The 23,254-nt window shown below is 37.4% G+C and overlaps 1 protein-coding gene across 1 annotated transcript in view; it reads right to left on the bottom strand.

Annotated features, from left to right (window-relative positions):
• SEMA3E (semaphorin 3E) overlaps nt 1-23,254 on the bottom strand; it is a 144,552-nt gene that overhangs the window by 45,553 nt on the left and 75,745 nt on the right. The window contains exons 2-4 of the mRNA XM_074573364.1: nt 22,499-22,659; nt 13,066-13,125; nt 8,380-8,499 (exon numbers count right to left, since the gene is read on the bottom strand). Coding sequence (XP_074429465.1) covers nt 8,380-8,499; nt 13,066-13,125; nt 22,499-22,659 — 341 coding nt within the window. The remainder of the gene's footprint in view (nt 1-8,379; nt 8,500-13,065; nt 13,126-22,498; nt 22,660-23,254) is intronic.

The raw sequence follows: 23,254 nt of genomic DNA, 5'->3' as shown, positions 1-23,254 counted from the left end.
TTTGGGAGACACACCTTTGCATGACCTTAGCTGGACACATAAACTCATTAGGGTCCTATGGCATAGAATAGGACCTTTAGCAAAACACATTATGATTACATTGCACTAGTGGGATAGTATGTATGAAAATTCCAGGGACCACATAAGGGGTCTCTAGAATTAAAAGGTTTGAATAGCTGTATACGGAGATATAGTCGTATGACCAGGTGAAAGAGGAGCTAAAGATAGTACAAAATTGCTATACAGAAGTGAGGGGATTTCTGTGAGGAAATGTGTTCTTCACGCAGAGCCTGGCTAGCCAAGACTTTCCTTTTTCCTTGATTTTGACAGTAATACTGGTTTTGAGATTACGAGGGTCACATCAGAGCAAATACCAAATAAAGTCCTCTCCTCTAATGATTGCTATCATAACAACTAAGGACAAAGGTCATGAAAAAAAAATTAAAAAAGGAACGATACAGGTCTCTGGTTTGAGCTTACAGTCTAGGCTTGGGTGATGGATGGAGCAACAGATGCATTGGGTATGGAGAGGACAACAGTTACATTCAACTGAGAATGGATTTCAGAAGGAAAGCAGATGCCCTGGGGAAGTTCTGTCTGTCTCTGTGGTGTGGAGCCTTAGATAAACAACAGTCCTTTTGCAGAGCTTCAACAGGGCATGCCAAACTAGGCCATTCTGGAAGAAAGGGCGGAGGAGTGGATCCACTGCCTCTTGATGACACGTATGAACTGCAATACTTCTTTTTAGTTCACTTTTTAATCTGGAATAATTCTCCTGGATAGATCTCAGTCAAATAAGAATAATTATCAGTCATAAGTTATAGAACAGTTATAGAATAATAAGGGGGCATTTTATAAACCTGCAAAAATATTAACTGAACTCTGTCATTGTTTCTTTTTTGCTGGTTTTATTTATGATGGCTAACATCTCATTGAGCAGTACCTCCACTCCTCAAACAATGCCATAGACTTCACCAGCGGCCCTCACTTAGAAAACTACTTTCTCTCATAAATAAAGGTGGCAGAATCTAAAAATCATTATGATGAGAGCTGAAATATTTTACCTACCCCCACCAAATTACCACACAGGTGGAGTATTTCTTTCTCTTTGGGATAATAGTATTATTCCTCTGTACTGATTCGTTCTCTCCTTACCATCTGTCTTTAATCTTGCAAAGGGCAGGTTTAATACGATGGAAAATTCATTTCATATGGCTGATCAATTCACATTCTCTACTAATCTGCCAAATTGAACTTAAACTTTAAGTACGGCCATATTTAGACAGTACTCAAAAGTAATGAATGTCATTCATCTCATTTTATGGATGGAGAGTACTGTCAAACAAACCTGTTGCCTGTTACAATGTGTAAGACTGACTGATAAGAACAGCTGTGCTGATACAGAATGCTTGGCTTTCTTCCGGGCATTTGACTTAGTGCATAGCTATTTGATGAAACAATGTCCATTGTAGCATTATTAAGAAATATAAACTGCTGACATATATCGAAGTACAGTTGTTACTAGGTATGCATTGATGACTCCTTCTTTACTAAAGGTTTCCTTAAATTTTGTTTTTGATAGAAGAATTTTCAATTTAGCAGTGATTTTAAAAAAAACAGTATGATTTCTTTCCTAGTAAATTTTACAAAAAGACTGGGGAGGCATAAATAATGAAGGGGAAAGGTTAATGAGAGCTCTGGGTGCATTCGGGTTATGGAATGCTCTGAATACCAAGTTAAAGATTAGAAGCTAACAAAGTAGATTTTAATAGAACTGTAAGCAAGGTGCACTCTCTTGCAATAGAGAATGCCCTAGAAGGTGGAGTGAGGCTATCTTCATGCTTTAGACTGAGGTGCCTCATTTAGGATCATTGGCATACCAGGTGCCTTGTTAGAGCTGACAGTGACAGGCACCTCTAGAAATCTCGTCATTGACCTTGTCATATGAGACAGTTAATTAGGTGCCTCAACTCAGTGTGTAAACTAGGATAACTCTGTGCTCCAGAGAAGAACTTTGGGTCAAGTGCAAAATACTAAAATGAGATTTCTCATTGTGATGCTGTGCCAAGAACTCAGCACTTGAGTCTATGAAAAGAGGAATCTCAAACAGAGGTAGGGAAGTGACCTTCCCTGTATACACACCATCAAATAGCATGTCTGGTTCTAGTGTCCGCACTTCCAGAACATGTGAAAATACTGCAGAGAGTTCACAGGAAGGACACAAACATGATTGAGGAATCCTTGTGATAGGAGGTTTAAGGAGCTATATTTATTCAGCTTATCAAAAAAAGTAAAGAGGTGGCTTGATCTTTGTGCATAGGTACTTACATGTGGAAAAGATGTGGAAAAGATAGTGGGAGACTTTTCAACTTTACTATCAAAGGCATATCAAGGTCAAATGACAGGAAGTTGAACTTAGATAAAATTAACCTTGAGTAAGGGGCTATTTCCTAACATTGAAAGTAATTAAATATTAGGACAGCTTACCAGAGAAATAGAGGAGTTACCATTATCTGGATTCTTTGAAATGACAATACATATTTTGCTGAATATGTTTGAATTCAATATCTGGGAGAAATTACCCATGCAGTGTGTGACTGACCACATAAAATGTTCTGATGGCCTCTTCTGGCCTTTGTTTCTATTTATGCAATACCCATTATGGCTTTCCTAGCAAAGCATGGGAAGAACAGAGTCGCCCTTTCTTCATTTTCCTTGCTGATGTTCACATATACCGCTCTTCATTAAGGTCATTATAGACAAAACTCTTGAACTTTAATTTCTCACAATTGGTTTGTAAGGAAATTTTTCACCCTGTTTCACAAGAAGATGTTTGTCTTATTTTTTTTTGAAGGTTCAGAGATTGGCCAGTCACGGAGGTTGGGTTGTTATTTGCGCTGGTGCAGAAAATCTATTTAATGTGTTGTTTGGCTAGTACTTTCTCATTCTCTTAGGAGAACATAGATAAGCCATGGGTTCAGTAAAAAATACTTCTTCAGGTTAGGGTTGATGTGGGTCTTCAGCTTTTTCTTTTCCCCTTTTGCAGCGGAGCACCTTTGTTGTGTGCTGTGAGCTTACGGGTAATGCTCACCTGATTAATTTCCTGCCTATTTGGAGTTTAGTTACCATTTTAATCTCTCTCAAAATGTTTGCATATTTAACTTCCAAAACCTAAAATGCTTTAACCTAACTGAAACTTGGGGCTTTTGGATCTTTTGATGCAGTTTGTCAGCCTGTGATGTGGGCATTTAGCCTAGATGATGTAAAGAACCTCTCTGGTAAAAAATTCTATGACATTGTATTGCTTATTTGGCAGCATTTCATATATATGAACACCTGGTATTGGTTTAAACATCTTCCAGCTTAATGACTAGTTTCACATGAACTATAGATTCGCAGCACTGCAATAAATAAGCAATTTTGTAGTATTTAAGATTGCAGATTCAATTCCATAAATAGATCAAGTTGATCTAACTGGTGGCTGTTTATCCATGCAGAGGGACACTGTGTCTCTGAGTGAATATTTTCAGGGCAAGAATCTAATGAAGGATTGACCAACACCCACTTCTCTTTGGTCAGTGAAACCAGATGTTCCTCCTCCTTAATCTTCTGCAAACTGAGAACGGAGATGAGGTAATAGGAAAAAACATGGAGAGGGAGTAACCGGGCAAATCGTTGTTTGTCTTGATTATAAAAAGATATGTCAGAAACAATATCCTAAAATAGTAGATATAAGTATGTATATGGTTTTGTTTCATAACAAAGCAGAAAGAATGGTGATATTACCAAATGCTGGTCAAGAACAGAAAAATTATGTCATATAACAAACTGAGACATGACTGGAACGTTCTCTCTTAACTTCCATGACAATGCACATCAATTTGTTAAAGCAAGAGCTGAGGACCTCACATTGCCTCCATTTGCCTGGGGAGAGAGGCAAATGGAAAGCTTATTGCACAGTTGAACCTTATCCTGTTTATGCTTTGAATCACAGACTATGTAAAAAAGAAGCGCCCCTCCCCACATCCAATGAAATATTAAGGACTAAGACTAGAAAGAAGAAATTCCAGCTTGACTGAACTATCCTCCAAGCAAATACACTTGCTGCTTCACTGAAGGCAATTCCTCCTTAACAGGCCTTAAAGACTTAGAATTTAGAGCTGTTGTTCCCTGATAAGCAGAATCTCATCTGGCTAATTGAAGAGGAAATAGCATCATATGCAATACATCAGATTAGGGACATCTAAGGGAGACTCCCAGAAACCGCCAGTGCATTTTGTGGAAAGGGTGACTTAGTCCATCAGCTTTCTGAGGTGGAGAAATACAGCTGTCGGCAGTTAACTCAGTTAGATGAGACACTGAAAATGGTACTCTGCCAGCTCAATGTTAAAAATTTACAGCAAGTTCTGGAAGAAAAACTCTTCAGGCACTGTCCTTTCCCACAACTTTCATTCCCTCAACAGGTTTTGTCATGCAGAGATGCTTTCCCCCCAGAAATCAGGCCTGTCTCATCACCATATAGTATGCAAAACTTTAGGATATTATTTCTGCATAATGTTTTTTTTTGGAATTTCCACTGTTTTTGCAGGTTCTATGGATGCACAGTAATATCTTTAGCCATGTTTAGTGGAACTCCTCTCTGGAATTGTTAAAGGTGCTTTGTGAGTTAGTTAATAAGGCAGTTTGGATCATAAGAAGGCCTCTGGAGCACCCTTAAAACCTGTTGCTCTGCTAAATAGATAATTCATTAAGATAAAATCATCGCCTGACTGCAGATAGCTCATCTGATTTATCTAAATTGGTCATAATTCACCTAGGGTATTTTAAGCTACATAGGAGCTTAAGTGGAGTACTGTTCTACTAGCAGCTAGATGTGAAGAAACATAGACTGAGACAGAAAGCACTTCTTCCACCATTTGCCTTCTACTGCCAAAACTGAGTTTATATCAGTGCAAAAGGAAGAGACTGGATACAGATGCTTTTTTTCCTGTTGTTGTTTTGGTTGTTTTTTTCCCTGTCAGCATGAAAGGCAACGGAAGTGCCAAATGTTGATTTGGTGAGAATGGAGACAGAGTAAATTTTTTTTCTGCACTTTTCTTCATCTACTGTACTTGGTTTGAGGACTTATCTCAGATTTGTTCTCACAGAGCACATGGGAAGGAGGCATATTCGATTCATCATCGGAAATTTGCGGTGGAGGGTCTCTGACTCTTGCTTTCTTCAGGAAAAACGATATTGATTTTAATGAAAAGAACTCTCCTTCATTTATGGATGATAGACAAATAGAAACTGGAGGAATCCAGCCTTTTCTGACCTGCATAGATTTTTGACATTTGGAAGTATTTCATGAGGTCAGTGATAAAGAACTCACTCACTGTCTGGCAACTAACTTGCTTATGTTTTTTGGACAAGATTCTGTAATGTGTTCTTTTGCAAACACCAGTAGTTGCTCTGTCTGCAAAGTCAGCACTCCTATTTTTCCCAATTTGTAGTTTATTTCTAAATGGCAGAAAAACACTGGGTAATTTGCTGAAGTGTTTAAATTTGGGGAAGCAACGTTCATCAGAGTCAAAGTAATTAGAAAGAGAGAAAAAGATAAAAAACTGCATGTTACTGTCAGTGACTATACTTGTATATTTTTAGAAAGGTAATATCTGACAACAGCTTTATGAAAGTGAACAACCTGGAATTCCAAAGCAATATCAATTAAACCAATATTAAAATAGAAGGACTGCATTAAACCATTATATATTTAACGTTTCAAATGGATATATAATTTATCATAGAATTTATAAATAATTTGATTTAGAAAAATATATTTGGTTAGACCCTGGTGGTGCAACACAAGTTTGAGGTAGAATTCAATAAATCCAACATTTATTGCTTGTTGTTTAATATGATCAACATATTCAAATATAATTATTTATATTAAGACAAAATACAAGGTATCATTAAATTTCTATAAACAATGAAAAGCATGAAAGAAGCATTTAAATGTATATAATGTATCATGGTACTATTTGATTGTGAAAGATTTCAAAGCACATTTCAATTACTACATAGTAAATTGCATTAATATTTTCTAGAGAGACTGGTTAGGGGAATGGGCATTTTTACTGTGTTTTTTGAGAAACTTAGATGTTCTGATTTTCAGTAAGTTCCAAGGAGTAATGATCTGACAATGAAGCAATGAAATTCTGCCTATTTTTGGAGTCAAAAATCTCCTTTTGGCTTCACTATTTGTTGACAAGAGCTCAGTGTTCTGCGAGACACAGCTCAAACCTGGTTTTGATAAGTATGAATTTGTAGTTGCAAAAGCATGTAAGACTTTATACAGGAGGCAGAATGGTCCTTTTCCTAACTGGATTGCACCTCACAAAAAACATGCTAGATACTAGATCAGGATGCCGAACAGTATGATTATGATCATGGCTTTGGGATATTCTCACTGTTCAAAGGAAAAACAGTAATGCTTTGTTTTCTTACCAAATGGCTTTTCAGAAATGGATGACTTGATATGAACTTTCATTGCAAGCCAACAATGAAATACATTTTCCTGCAAAATAGGACTAGTGAGCACCAAGAACAGGAGCCACAACTGGATATTTTGTTCCATCAGATTGTTTCTCTTTGGCCTTCTCAGTAAATTGAGAGAGATAAGGTTGTAGAAAATACAGTCCTTCTATTCTTTCATGTTCTTAAATGTCTGTATCCCTAAGTTGTATTTATACACAGTTTGTACTTTAAGAGGGTTGCGCCTTCCCTTTCACCATCAGCTCAGGGAGCACTACTGAAACTTGTGGTTAATGTCCCTGACCACAGAGCAAGTATTTCCTCTGTGCTGATACTGCTGATTCGTGGGTCCATATGGAAGAGTGAATCTAGCTTCATAGGCTGTGTTAGCCAGGTATCTAGATACATAGGTCTGCTATAAGGGCTTCCGTTTTACCTCCCACCCTTTATACCTCAACATGTCTGCAAAGTGTCATTGTTCAAATGTATATAAGCCTTGAATACACCATGTGCTACTTAAAGAGAAGCCGTTCAGAAACAACTTAGTTTGCAGAACAAAGTTAGATTTTACTTATATTGAAGTTCAATACATTTAATAAAAAATGTCAACAATATGTAAGAAACGTTCCTTTCAGCCAGATGCATATTATGAACTGCATTTAACTGTATATAATGGCATATTATAAACCAGCACTTACCCTTCAAATTAAAGTCTGAGTTTTACTGGTTTTTAATAAAGGTCTTGTTTCAAAATTGAATAGCATCATTATATTTTTAAGACTTTTTCGTGTGTTAATCTCCTTTCCTTGACAGTCAGCGAGTGAGAAAAAAGGAAAGAGAGCTGAGGTGGCAGAAATGGGGGGACAGTAATCGGAAGTCAGTGGATCAGGATACTCTGACCAAATAGCAAAATCACCAAACAGGGACCGAACAGCAATTTTCTGAGGAAGGATCTTGTCTCTTCACTTCCTGCAGTGACATGATGTCCTTATCAGTCAAAGAAAGCAAAATTACCATTTGCCCACTCACTCACATACCATGTGTTATTTTTAACCTACCATACACATGACACCTGTCTTATTTAATCCCGATGGTCAGCTTTTCAGATAATGAAAACTAATATAACTACTTACTAGTGTAGAAAATATACTTCCTGTTGGCCTACACAAACAGAGAAATGGTAATTTTCCCATGACTTCAGTATGGGCAAAATTTTAGAACTTCAGTTTGACAAGAAAGAAGAATAAACAAAAAGAAGGGAAGGAAGGACAGTGATACATAAGGGGAGGACCATGTGGGCCACACATTCTTATATACAAATCTTGTTTCTCATTTTTTGTTTGTTTGGTTTCTATTTTTATTAGCCTGTTGCTTATGTTTTCTTAAATAGTGTTCCTAAATATACAGACATTGCTTCCTTTAAACTGTACCAGGAAGCCTGACAGGAGGTTCATGAGAGGAGCAAAGATGACATGTAAAGCTGCCTTATTTTAAAATTGCTTTTTATTTAGTTCCTTCCTCAATTTCAGATGACACTGTGTTTCTACAATTCAAATAACTTCAAATGTAAGTGCTATGCAGTCTTAACTTCTGAGATGTTTCTGATTTTAACGGCAGTTGGAGGTGCACAGCATAGGTTGGCTCCTTGGAGACTGTTTCTGGCGATGTGGTTCTAGTCACTCATTGGTGAGTTCCTCCAGTCACAAACTGAATTTTAGATCAGCATTACATTTCATCAGGGGAAATATCTCTTGTATGGTTTGTATGAGAAGTCTAAGCATCTGAATTTAAATATTTCTTTTTAACCATAGAGGCTTTTCTGGAATCCAGACCAAAAAAGTCATTACTGTAAAACAAGTTTCTTACCTCTGATGGATGTCCAGCTCTAATAAAAGTACAGACCGGATCAAAAGCTCCTGTTCCACAAGCCAGAAGATGTGTTCTGTTGTATCGGTGAAGGACACGGATGTAATTTGCACATTCATCCTAGTTTATATAAAAAATAAACAGGAAAATATTAGTGTTTTTTTTTTTAAAATAAATATCTTAGGTGCCCTCAGGTGATATTCTGCATATTGAAACTTTCTATTCTGTTAAATATAACATCTTAGTTCTCCACTTCACTCTGTACCTCAGTGCCACCAATTTCATGGATGAACATTTTTGACATGAAAAAAGTTTAAAGAAGAGATTTATCACAATTTATTTTAGATACTTAACCAGTTAGGAGTTATTAAGTTATAAAACACACTTTTGAGCTGCCTTAATCTCAGAGATACTCTGCAAATATAAATATTTGTTTTACTAAGCATTATTAGATGCGCTAGACATTGGATTCAGCATGAGATATAAATAGTCAGCAAATGATTTCTCTCTCAGGTTAAATAAACTTTATCTCAAGAAAAATAACACTTTTTTCTTACCTTTTTCCATAAGACCCCACTGGACCATTACTTTCTTTTGTAGTTAATTGCTAATCAATATTTTCTTATATTATATAGCCTTATGCTTTATCTGTTCCCACTGTTCCCCCTCCTTTGAAGAAGAAATGATTCATTTCCCCCAGGGCAATACTCCGGGACTCATTAGTGTATTTGCAGCTTCATAAATATTACAATTAAAACATTTTCAAACATCCCTTTGAGATGTGCGGTCATTATCCTTCCCGTGCGAAACCATGAATGGAGACAGTGAGATAAAAGTATTCATTGATTTTGTGACTCCTGGGACTTGGTTTTACAGATTTCTGCATTTGGATCAAAATTCTTATTAATTTCCATTCATTGCTCAATATTTCTGCAACTCAGACCCTGGGTTTTAAGACAGTCACACCAAGTTCAAGACGACAATTACAATGGCATTAATTTTAGCTAATTTTAGTTATTCAGAAGTTTAGATATGTAATTTATACTATTCTCCTAGGATTTTTTCAATAGTCATTGAAGAAGTCCAGACATCTCCAAAAGGCAATTCGTTCTATCTTAAAATGAATGTGTAAAACAGAGGGGAGCAATTTCCTTTTTGAAAATTTTCTGTCCTTCACTGATGACTACTCTGGTTTTCAGACTGCTATATTTATATGAGAACAGTCCTGGGTCTTATTAACCATCTGCAAGAACTTAATGTCACAGAGGATGAGTCAGGGCCATGGACAGAATTCAGCTCTTGCAAATCCACATAGAGTTCAAAACTAAGAAACCATCTCTCTTCTTTCTTTAAACCCTTGTGTCATTCAGTGCAAGTCTTCCAACTGCTCCAACAAATAAATAAGGATCGTAAGAAAAAAATTCTCCACATGGTCTCTCACCTGGACAAAAATTTTCAGACCTGCTGAAAAAATGCTGCTTGAATTGTCAGACAAATTGAGAGAAGAATGAGGTGAGGATAGCAGGATGTGATCCTCTATACATGGATCAGCACTCAAAGACAGAGGTGCCCACTTTGCGTGTGCATTTCACAAACACTTGATGACTCGTGGTAGTAGAATGGTAATACCTAGGAATTTTATGATGCTTTGCAGTTTTTAAATAGATGCTTTACTGGGCACTGATGCTGTTCCTGATTCTCCCTCCCCTCCAAGTATGACCTTTCTGACTTATCCCCTCTGTTCACTCTCAGTGGCGGTCTGGTCTTTACTACATAGTTTCCCTTTTTAGCCACATGTTCCTGCAGCTCTTGATTTTCATCTCAAAAACACTGGCAGGAAGAGAGATATTAGGAATTTTTAAAAAGGGGCAAAAATTACACATTTTTTCTCATGTGTGTTTTCATAGAAATGCCTGAAAATTTCTGCAGAAAAAAACCAGGATGAGGCAGATACCAAATATAGAAAAAAGTCATTCCAAATGGCTAGATTTATCATTTATATACAAATGAAAAAGGTGCTATTCTGGGAAGTGTCAGGCAACTAGGCATTGCTGCTGGCTCCATTAATAATATCCTGTACACATAACAAGGAAGAGATGCATCAGCCAAAGGAACATTAAAATAATTTTTCTTCCTACTCTATTAATTAATTAAATGTTGTGGTTGTCTTTAGGAGATTCCCTAGACATATTAATAGATCTGTGGAATTCTATTCATCTGAAACTTCTCAGTGTAAAAGAGTTAGTCATCACTACAGAATTCGATTTTTATATCTGAATGATTTCCAGTTCTGATAAAATAATTGAAAAGATCAAAAGCTCTCACACCACAGGCCAACAGGTGTGTTTCCTGTCACACTGGATGAGAGCAGAAGGATTTTTTCCCTTGGCTTGATCCAGAGCAGAAAAGTGTGTCCTGAGTTTAAGATGATGCACAAACAAGGTTAAGACAAGGCTTTTCTGACTGTCCCAGCCAGTCTGTTACAAGCTCTCTGAAACCGTGTTTATGACTACAGTACTTGCAGTTTTACTACTACAAGATGAACTGATAACTTTTAAAGGTTGTAAGAGCTTGTAAAAGTAGCCTGTTCTGTTATATAGAAAGAGGTAGGAGAGAACACATGAAGTACCCCAACACTGAGACCATTATTACAACATTTTCAGTTCTACTAAATATTAATTATTCACTGAGTAAAGGATCTTTTGCAAAGGAAACTAAAGAAAGAAACAGCATGGAAATAAGTAAAAAGGTTTCAAAGATCTGATAAGTAATTTTTTTTTCTGAGACTTTATGGTGTGAAATACAGCATTCAGAATTTAGAAATAGCAAAGGTTGATTTTAAGACATAATGCCATTAAGCTAATATTGGTTTATGGCTACAAAAAATAAAGGTGAAAAGAAAAGTGATAGGAAAGTTTTTGATTCTAATTTAGATTCCTTTCAGGTTGAGCAATTTAGCTTACTGAATACTGAGCATGCTAATGAAAATTTCTAAGGTTTCCCTGGAATTAATTAGTCTTACTCATTCACATAGTCCTACACATAATTAGGTCTCATGTGAGGATTGGAATATTCTTTGCTATTGTTTGGTGTTACAATATTTCCAGCTTTTACAATGTTAACATCTTTTTCTTAAAGAGTCCTGTTCTGGAATCTTGTGATTATTTAAAAATTCTGTAGTTTTCTTTTAAAAAATAGAGACACCTAACTTTCACAGTACAGAGAGATGTGGGAAACACATGAGGTTTTTTAAATGATCATATTCATTACAATGCAAATTTGAAGACTCATAATGACAAACTGGATTGTAAAAGATTTTGAATTTTAGGGAACCTCATGAGTCTGAGGGGGATACCTTTACATTATGTTAGAACAGCAGTATCTATTTCCATACTTATTTAATCCAAAGAATATTGTCAAAACATCAGAAAATAAATGCCATCATGTAGTGGTGAAGGAAAGATGACAGAGCTTTAGCTGTAATAACAGCCTATGCTGAGAGGTAGTATTAAATAAAGCTCAAAGAATTTAGGTTTCGGATTTATTTAAAATGTCCACAAAGTTTGGATAATGTAGAAAAACACTATTTTCAACCAAAGCCACCTGAAATCCTCAAGGGTACAAAAGCATCCACAAAAATGCAATGAACTTCCAAGATACCTCCAAAAGGATCAGTTCTAGGCCAGGTGTGTGTGAGGAGTAAAGTATCATGTTGTTTTTTATTATTATTATTACTATTTTCCAATTTGGTTCACCGATTCCCTTGATGTGGGCAGTTCTCATGCTTTTACTTCAACAGGAATCTTTATAGCTTCCTAATCTTCACTGGGAATATGTTGTGGTTATCGTCAAGGCTGCCCGTTTGCTGTGTTTGTGTGGGAAAACTGTGCATGTGTCCTTCTATGTCCTACGGTCCTGTCAATGTTGCTGTAAAACTATCATCATTTTCAAATCCTTTGGTACAGTGTGAGCTCTCTCAGTTGTGGGATTTATTAGGTGTTGTACTTGCTGTGTGTTTATGAGGTGCAGATAATGAGGTTGGTACACTGCAAAATTAAAGAGAGCTCCCATCCAGTAGAACTTTCATCCTGTGGTGCCAATGGTATCAGCTGCTGTATGTCAGTGAGCTTTCAGGTCTTTCCCCGGGAACTGATTACAGTCAAAGCACTGAATCACAAGAACAGAACAGTTTCGGGCTCATTAAAACAGAATATTTTTATTAATATACCAAAAAAACCTATAGGGCAAAACAATTTGGAGTATATTTTATAATTACTAATAATTTAACTGTTTTTTTGAAATTATTCTGGAGAATGTGAATTTTAAAGATAAATTAGAATGTGGAAAAGTTTGAATAGACAAGGTATCCCATGTGTATGAAAATGAAAGGGAACAGAAATGGGAAGGGAGAATTATTAAGGTACTTTCTTGAATATCAACAGAAAAAGAATTAGGAGAAAGTTCAGATGATCAAAAGTGTTCATTGCCTGTTTATGAGCTGGTTTGGAAAGCAATTAAACTAATAATTTAGTGTGTTTTCACAGTAGTTACACATTTTTAAGCTGCAACACTTAGTATTATATCTGCACTGTGATCTCTCTGAAGTTTAGGGATGCCTGAATCCTTGTTTTGGATCAGACACTAGTATAATTAAAGTATATTTGATTTGTAATTAATGATACTTACAGCATCTCTTCCTTTAATTATGCATTCTTCTGCCTGCAGAGGTGTACTAGGCCAATGGATCTGAGGAAAAAAAAACCACACCCAAACATATAAAGTCATTCAATTGGCAGTCAGATCATTTCAATCCAGTTTTTCCATTATTTTTCATGCGAAAGTCTCACAGAACACAATTATAGAATCAAGAATCATAGAACAGCCCAGGTTGAAAGGGACCTCGAAAGATCATGTGGTACAATCTTTCATGGGAAAGGGAGCCTAGATGAGATTATCTAGCACTCTGTCCTATTGTATCTTTAAAGTCTCCAGTGACGAAGACCGCACCATGTCCCTGGGGAGGTTGTTTCAGTGATTGATCGTTCTCACTGAAAAAAATTCCTTTAGTATCTCCTGGTACAACTTGTAGCCATTTCCCCTTGTCTTCTCCATATGGTTCCTTGTGAAGAGAGAGCCTCTGTCCTCTTTGTAGCTGCCCTTTAAGTACTGGAATACTGTGATGAGCTCCCCCTGAGCCTTTTCTTCTCCAGGGACAAAAGACTTAACTCCTTCAGTTTTTCCTCATAAGGCAAGTTCTTCAGCCCTTTGATCATGTCTGTGACCCTCCTTTGGATGCCTTCCTGTCTTTCCACATCTTTCTTGAATTGTGGGGACCAGAACTGGACACGCTACTCCAGGTGAGGCCCAAGAAGTTCTGAGTAGAGTGGGATGATCACATTTCTATCACTGCTAGTAATGCCTCTGCGGATGTAGGCCAGGATACAATTTGTCTTTCTTGCTGCAGCAGTGCGCTGCTGACCCATGTTCAGCTTGATGTTGACCAGGACCCCCAGGTCCCTCTGAGCAAGGCTGCTCCCCAGCCACACAGACCCCAGCCTGTACTGGGCGCTTTGGTTATGTTGTCCCAGGTGCAGGACCTTGCACTTGTCTTTATACTTGACTTAGGATACTATATATACACTTTTAATTTTATGTTATAAATTTTAATCAAGTTTCTGTTATCATTTGAACAGTTGTCAAGTAAAATATTCCAGTTTTATTTTTAAATATCTATAAAATTTTACAATAAGGTAAGAAATATTTTTGTCAAAACATAACTTTTTTGCTTAGGGTAACTCAGCAAACTATATTAGCCACCAGAATTTAAAGGAATTTAATGTAATGAACATTTTATATAAATTCAGTAGAAATATCTCCACTAAATTGTCAGTGACTTTCAACACAGAATTATAATTTTGAACTACTGATTTCCTGCTTTAAGTGACGCTTAGGAAAGAAAATGGTTTTCAGTGAAGTTAATGAGGGTCAGCAATTAACCTTATGGGAGTAGGACCAGCTCTTCGCAGTCACTTACTAGAAGTGAAGCCAAATTACACAAGCGAGAACTTTTTTAGTTCCCTACTGTATCAAATTTATGTTTCATTCTAGATACATGATTTGTTTGGGTGAAAACAATGTTAAAACATGACTGAGCAGACTGGAATGATTACTTCATTTCTTAGAACTTTTAAAAGTGAAAACAAAAACATGTTCCCTTCGGTGTTGTCACGCTTGGCTGAAACCAAGTATCAAAAAATGGATGTCATCATTAAGACATTCTTGTCAATAGTCCAATCACAAATTATTGTCCTATCTGGAAAACATTTTAAAATTAAGTCCTTCTTCTGCTAGGCTTTTTTTTTTTTCTTCCTTTTTTTGTAATTGAATTAACTTAGTTTTCTTGAAATAATTCTAACCCAAGAAAATCTGGGGATAAATTATAGGAAAAGTAAAGTATAAGAAAGGTGGGGATAAATTATAAGTCCTGGAGGCCTAGTGCTTAAAAGCAAGAGGTCAGCTATATTCTTGTCAACTTTAGCAGCCTGTGTCAGTATTTAGGTGTCATTGTCTGAATCAGTCCACTTACGTTCAGACACCACCTAAATCCTGCAAGGAACACAAAATTAATCAGAACATTTGTTTCCAGTCAGATGGTCTTATAGTCCTCTACATATGATCAGAAGTAATTCTCATCTAGGCTCTGTATTGCTGCTGTGTGGTCTGGGGAGGTACCTGAACTTTCCTGAACTGCCATGAGGGCACTCATCCAGTCGTCCAGGTCAGACCATTCCTGGTTCATTCAGTGCAAAACTCAGGGTCCACAGTCATATATTTTAGTCACTGGTCAAGGACTGAATAGGCAACCAAAGCCTAGAAGTTACGAGATACGAAATCTAGGACCTCCTGAGCCTAAAAGTTTCAACTCACAGCTTCCACTTCCCAAAGAAATGTTCGAACTAGCAGGCTAAAATGGGGGCTTCTGCCCATATCAGGTGTAGGTGGTTATTAGGAACAGAACAAACACAGAGGGAATAAAACCCTTGACTTCGTAACCTAATATTAAATATGTGTGTAAGTGATTATTATTGTGTTTGGATACTTAGTCCCAATGCTATTGAAAACATTTTATATGCACATTTTCCACTTACTACATACTGAATTAAATGCATACACAGAATTAAGAGAAAAAAGCCAAAGAGGTAACCCAATGCCCCTGCTTTCTCTGGATATTAAAAAGCAGCTGCAGTGTAAGCAGCAAGAATTTAGTCCGTACCACAGTATGGACCATAGAATCATAGAATGGACCATAGAATCATAGAATGAACCATAGAATCATAGAATGTTTTGGGTTGGAATGGACCTTCAAAGATCATCTAGTTCAACACTTCCAATGGTGGGGCAGCCACAACTTCTCTGGACAACCTGTTTCAGTGTCACACCAGCCTCATCGTAAAAAATTTCTTCTTTATGTCTAATCTAAGTCTAGCCTCTTTCAGTTTAAAACCTTTGTCTCTTGTCATATCACTACAGCCCCTGGTAAAAAGTCTCTGTGTTTCTTAGAAGCCCCTCAAATAAGGCTTCAATAAGGTCTCCCTAGAGCCTTCTCTTTTTGAGGCTGAACAACCACAACTCTCTCAGCCTTTCTTCATAGGAGGGGTGCTCCAGCCTTCTGGTCATTTTCATTGTCCTCCTGTGGACCTGCTCTAACAGATCTTGCTTGTGCTGGGGACCCCAGGGCTGGACACAGTACTCCAGGTGGGGGTCTCACCAGAGCAGAGCAAGAGGGCAGAATCACCTCCCTTGACCTGCTGGCCACGCTTCTTGTGGTGCAGCCCAGGATACGACTGGCCTTCTGGGCTGCAAGCGCACACTACCAGCCCATGTCTAATTTTTCATCAACAAGTGCTTCTCCATAGGACTGGTCTCAATGGATGAATGGATGAATGGATATTCATCCCCCAGTCTGTATGGATACTGAGGATTGCCCTGACCCAGGTGCAGGATCTTGCACTTGGCCTCCTTGAACTTCATGAGGTTCACATGGGCCCACTCCTCCAGCTTGTCCAGGTCCCTCCGGATGACATCGCTTCCCTCATGTGTATCAAGTTCACCACTCAGCTTGGTGTCATCCACAAACTTGCTGAGGGTACACTCAGTCTCACTGTCTGTGTTGTTGATGAAGATATTAAATAGTTATGTTCCCAATATGGACCCTTGAGGGACACAACTCATTATCCGTTTCCACTTGGATATTGAGACTTTGACTGTAACTCTTTGGATGTGGCCATCCAGCCAATTCCTTATCCACGTAGTAGGGCATCCATCAAATCCATATCTCTCCAGTTTAGAGGTAGGAATCACAGGCCTTACAGAAATCTAGGGGGATGAAATCTGTAGCTTTTCCCCTGTCCACTGATGCAGTCACTCCACTATAGAAGGCCACTAGGTTAGTCAGGAACTATTTGTCCTTGGTCAAGCCATGTTGGCTGTCTCTAATCACCTCCCTGTCTTCCATATGTTTCAACATATCTTCTGGGATGATCTGTTCTGTGATCTAACGAGAAGCAGGGAATGTGTGCACAAACTTCTTGCATCGGAGATGCAGAGCTTTGCTTCCTGGGCAAGTTGCTCTCATCAAAAGGTTAATGTGTAACAGGAGCTACCCTCTGTCCCTGTGTCTACCACTTCTGCTAGGTATTTGCTCTCCAAAGTGACTCCCGCAAAAATCTTTCTCCAAACAAAGCCCTGATTGTGTCTTGGTTCAGCCATATGTGTATTTCCTATCGGGATACTTACAATGGCTTATCTTAGCAAAAGATGCCTACTAGAAGGAGTAAAAAAGGCAGACATCACTTTACATTTTCCACAGGTTGTGCAGAGGTGCAGGAATCTCTTTTAGATGCTCGTAGTATATTACCTACCTATAAGGCAAGCCCATGTTAATTCCCTGAAGTAGTTGTGTCTGAATTATGACTTTAGTACTACATATGAGGCTCCTAAAGAAGGTTTTTTATCCAGAAATTATTTTTTAAGACCCATAACTCTTACGAGACTTATGAGTCTTAACATAAATGAGCATTAAGTTTTTAATATCTTCAAGATTATTTTAGACTAGAGACTAAAAAAGCCTCTGCATATCAGATTTTGCTATCATACTAAATTTCAAAATTTGATTTTACATGCATCTTGGGTCTAAACGCAGTAGTTAAAAAGATGCATGGTAAAAAAATGTTCTGCAAAACATAAAAAAAAAGTATTTTAGTGTTTTTAATCTTGAAATTTTCATGAAGATTTCTTAGCTCAGTTAAAACAACTGAGAAGAGCTGCTTGGTCTGTTATGATCATTTGAAAAGATAGTAAGTGGCTCAAGGTAGTAATAATTTATCAAGGTGTACTTACGGTACTTAATTATAGTTGTGTAATTATTGCTGTTTTACTTAACTAGCATAACATAGGATGTGTTTGCACTGCATGGAAATCCAGATATTAATCAGCTGTAATGGTAGCCTTTAACCTGCCACATATTATTTTTTCCTGATGTTTATACTTTAAAGTTATGACAACTACCAGCTTTAACTTTCAACTGATTCTTTGCCAGGATTAAAATCTTTTGGCAAGCTGTCAATAACTATTGTTGGGGAATTTTCCTGTGCATCTAGACTGGAATAACATCACACTAACACACATTTCACTGGCCTGCTTGACATAATTATTGGCTTGGACGTAATTTTTCAAAACTTTTCACCCTTGCAGGTGACTGTGAAGTAAATTTTTAAATTGCTTGGTTAGTGATGTTTTCTCATCTTGCACCAAAGTATTATCATTCTTGAGACCTGGATGATGTAATTTTAGCATTGTATTTAAAAGACAGGAAAAAGCTACTTTTAAATGTACTCCTCATGGGAAAAAATGGAATTATGAGGCAGTACAGAAAACAGCTACTGAGCAAATTCACATAGGGGGAAAATTTTAATTGGAGCTTGAATGCTAATTAGTGTCTCCAAACAGCTTCCCTATTCAGCCACCAGCCTTAAAAAACAGGATTGCATGTCTAATGAAAACTCAGTTCAAGAAATTATATGAGCTTTATAACACTTCAGGCCAAAATAGACTACTGTGTGAGCTAGTCTGAACTACTGACAAAGCAATTAAGCAATTCAACTATCCCATCACTGGTTTAAGTCAATAAATAGTGCTTAATTACACAAGTGTAACTTGTGTTTGGCTGAAGCACAAATTCTGCAAAAATATCTGGTTATGACTGGATACTATATATATCCAGTATTTGTATCAACAAACACATAGCCACCGTGCCTCCTGGGACGTAATTCCAACGGATAATCAAACTCAGTGCTAAACTGTGTGCTTCTTATTTCAGTTTGAATATATGCACATTCCTGCATGGTTTTCGAAGGAGATACAAGCAAGCCCAGCTCTTGCAGACTTGTGTTCAGCCAGCTCTGGTGTGAAAACATAGCTAGCTTCACTAGAGGCAGACAATGTTATGAGAGCTCTATAGTTTATTACAACAGAGACATAAATCCTAATCTGGAGCTGTCTCGTACTGGATCAGAAACAGCACATTGAAACCTGCCTGCACAAGTCTATTTACCAAAGTAGTAAGGCTTCTCTTCAGAGCAAGCCCTTCATGAGCCCTTTGAAGCAGAAGCTAGCAAGAAAGAGTGTCTATAAGGAGTTTGTGGACAAACAGGAAGGGCAGTTTATTTTCAGTCCAACAAGAGACGAAAAGGAGAACCAAAGGTCATCCCTCTCTATGAGCTGTTAGATCAGTGGTGGTGGACTACTGGCATTCGTTCAAGTTTGCTGTCAACAAAGATCTGTTCTGGCACCAATTACAATGAGCTGAAATACTTTTAAAAATAAATTTGGCACCAGATATCAAAGAAAATTCTCTATCAGTGTGTTAGATCATTACAAGCCTTAAAGACTTTGGATCAAATCCCAAATATGCGTAAAGTTTGATTCCAAAGGTGGTGTTAAAGGGAATGAGAAATTAGGGAAAGCAAAGGTCACGTGGAGGGTACCTCCAAAGCTTTGACTTTACACAAGGTTTCAAGTACTTGTATGGCTTTAATTCTCTGTAAATCCACATTCCATAATCTCCCTTATTCTTGCTGCTGTTAGTGTTAGGGCATTCTTCATACAGAAAACAAAGCGCAAGAGTAACTATGTTTCAAAAATTTATGGTAAGATATGTTAAATACTCTAAGCAAGAAATTTTCTGTATGTGTTATACTAAAGGAGAGATACAAAGGGTACAAAAAATGCAAGGTAGGCAAAGGAAATATAATTTGACCAATTGAGAAGTGAGACTGTCTTTGTCCAAGATGACATGGAAAAGTCTGTGCCGCATTTGCGATCTCAACCCAGACTGCTGAATTCCCCAACCAATGCAAGAATGACAGTAGTAGTTTTCTTCCCTGGAAGATTTTTACCATTTTGTGTGTATCTTTTCTTTACTGGATATGACAAGTGGTCAGAAAAATATATGTTTAACGTAATGTTGGTAGATATGTACACAAACAGCTAACAGCTTATGTGAAAAAGCTATAATCTACACTTCAGAGGGCTGCTTTGTATTTGAAAGCCGAAGAGAATTGAACCTTAAGGAAGAATTTAGTCTAGTACATGTGGATTTATATGATGCATACCTCATATGCATCACGAGTTGAGTTTTTTGGAAATGCTGGATTACTTTGGCAGTCAATACGTCTCAATGCAAAAGCATTTTATGATCAGTAGGCATTTTGTTGTTTTTCTTTGGGAGTCTTCTAATACACTTGCTAGAACTGAATTACAAGAACATTTTACAGCAGAAGGGACACATCTTTAATCGGGAATGTGTTTCACTTTGGTTTTTAGAGAGCATATTCACATTCCAAATTGTGGAAAAGGGATGGCAATGAATTAAAACACATGAACTGTTCTCTAGAACACAGAAGGTGAAAAAGATCTATGCAAATCATCCCCAAAGCTACCAACTTCATGAAATATCTCTTTTGCAGCTAGTGACTCATCCTGGTTACCAGGGAGAGAATAAAACTCAGGAACTTGCCTCCACTCTTATACTGTCACTAGGTTATAACTGGGGTTTTAGATTAATTAAGCTAAAGTCTTCAGTCTGAAAGAAAAGGTCAAAGGCTAACCAACACACAGTTAGAGGCAGATTAGTGGAGAACTTTGGTAATAATGAATTAACCAGTCTCTCGATTCCAGGAACTTCCCCCAGTTTATCGCAGTAATTAAGCTCTCGTATAACAGAAATGTCTCATTCCACACTTTTGCTGATAGTGCTGAAGGACAATCAAGTTTTCCCCAGCTATCACTGAATGAGATCTGCACTGAGTGAACACTGGGAAAAGAGAAAAGGATCATGACATTTGCACTCAAGGGAGCTAAGTCCCAGTGAGCTCATGTTTCTAAACATGCTAGGTGAAGCTCCATTTATTCCAGTTTCTCATCTTCCGCACATCATAAAAGCAGGCAAGCAGGCAAGAAGAGCTTCCATTAATTTTTCATACTCTGCAAACAGGTCTCAAGACAGAGAGTATGGTTTCAGAGTAAATGGTTGATCTTCCATCTAAAAATAACACGAAGGAGAGCAACGAACTTCAAGAGTGTGTCCAGATGGGACAATGGTGGTTGGACAGAAGCATAAAGTGCTCTATCCTGTCATCTTTCCTCATACAGATTTACTACCAAAGGGGGAAGAAGAGAGGGGGGAAAAAAGCTAATTTTATAGAAACAACTGCTCCCTAAACATTTTCATATCCCTGAGCTCTAATATCTTGTCACAGGATATTAATAATTTTTATCAAATGGAAAAAGAGTTAACTCATATCTCACTGTGGAGGAGCAAAACTCAGTATTTAACAGTGCTCTCTGAGGAGTTAAAAAAAATATATTTTATATTTTTAAATGTAGATAAATTCTCAAATGGCCTCCCTGAGTATATCCATTTCCCCATATCTAGAATTGCCTTTCCCAAACTGTTTATAAAAAGGATAAAGCATATTATATCTGTTCACAGTAGAGGAATACACTCATTACACTTGGAGATAAGCAAGGTTGCTTATAGTAAAGCTGACCAGAGTGTTGGCATGAGAAAAGTGATATTCACTTACAGCAAGGGGGTTGAAAGAAAAGCATTTGAAACGTCAGTGGTCAGTGCAGTATGGAAATCAACACAATCATATTTCTCCAGAGGGGCTTTATTTACCCACTTTTTCATTCATTTACTTATTTGAGAATGAATGCAAATGTATCAAAATACCTTGGGGAAATTTCAAAAAGCAGATAAGAAAAACACTGAAATATTTCAAGACATTGTTTGTCCACAGTCAAGATCGTTGAGGCAGGAGCAATGGCTCCTCCAGCTTCCATTGCCACTGCATGCTTTCAATCCTAGGTTCCAAGGGCAGAATTGAGTAAGGAAGCCAAGACTCATATCACCTCAGACTCTGGCCTCTCCACTTCAATTGCCAGTTTGCCAGTCAGCTGTGGTTTCTACAATGTACCAGTCTCTCTGGTAGGATTATAGCTTAAACCACCTTCCTCCCACAGACCACTGAGTAGACTTCAAATGCCACTTTCAGAAAGTACTTAATAGCACCTCTGGCTCAAAGCCAATGCAAAGTCCAGTTTCTAAAGAAGGCTAGAAATTAGCTGCATGGTTTATGTTACTATTGAATATCTCTTATAGTTTATGTGCTAATTTATTTATTTATTTATTTATTTTCTGTGGAAAAGTTCACCACAAATACCAGGGAGAAATTATATCTTGATTATATAGCAGAGATGCAGAAATGAGGTATGCACAAAGTGTGAGATGCCCTAAACATCTGTAAACGTGCTGAAAAACAGTAAGAAATAGATACATGACACCCAGATCTCTTCACCTAGAGTGACCCTTATGGGTTATTACTGGGGAAGAAAATGGTAATTAGTGTATTTTTCTCAAATATAAACATGACCTTATGGTTTGTGCATTAAACATCTACAAAAACTCCATTATCTCATTTCCAGTTGTGCAAACTCTGATATTTTATGCTACACATTACAACATAAAGTGACTAATATACATAGCTTTTTACTCCACCTCTCGGTAGTTGTCGCTGACTCGATCCAAACTCAGGGAATACAAGAGGTCTCTTCCTCCCACGAACAATCGCTCTTGATACTCATCCAGCAGCATTATATGAAGACCAAGATATCCAAATGGGCTATGAAAGACTGACGTCCTGTTTAAATCCCAGAGCTCTGAAATACAACCAGAGTGTGCGTGATAAATACCAAACAGCTTAGCTTTCATAGTTTCATTTTCATATCCTCCTAGGGACCTAGACAAGAAGTTGCAGGACATTAAAATGCTAATCATATAATCTTTGAGTAAGAAAGAGACACAAAACACCTGGGAACAATTTTCAAGATGAGCCAGCTCTCCAGGAGATTTGTGTGTGAATCTTTACATCATAATCTTTGTGGTCAATATATCATGAGATGGGGATGGGGGAAAATAAGTTTTCCTCTTAACATTTTCTGAAAAATAAAAAAACCCACTGCTTAGGACATTAACTGCAAACAGGGAAAAAATGAATGAACTGATGGAAATTGAAAAAATTACTGGAAATTGTCTCCTTGTCTTTCCCTCAGGCATGTCAAACTACAGGTTTTTACTGTATGCACAATGTTGTTCTGGTTTTGCTTTTTGAGGAGAAAAGTGATTGCTTGTTTTAAGCCCAGCACTGTCTCCACTCAGTTCACTGAAAATACCATCTCTAAATTCAGTGAGAACAGTATGAAATCTGTAAAATGCATATTAATAATTTTCCAAGTGATTACTGACTTTGTCAAG

This window comes from Larus michahellis, chromosome 1, assembly GCF_964199755.1.
Source record: "Larus michahellis chromosome 1, bLarMic1.1, whole genome shotgun sequence".
In the NCBI taxonomy this organism is placed as follows: domain Eukaryota; kingdom Metazoa; phylum Chordata; class Aves; order Charadriiformes; family Laridae; genus Larus; species Larus michahellis.
Note: the sequence above shows the minus strand (reverse complement) of the source record. Positions and strands in the feature narration are given on the sequence as shown.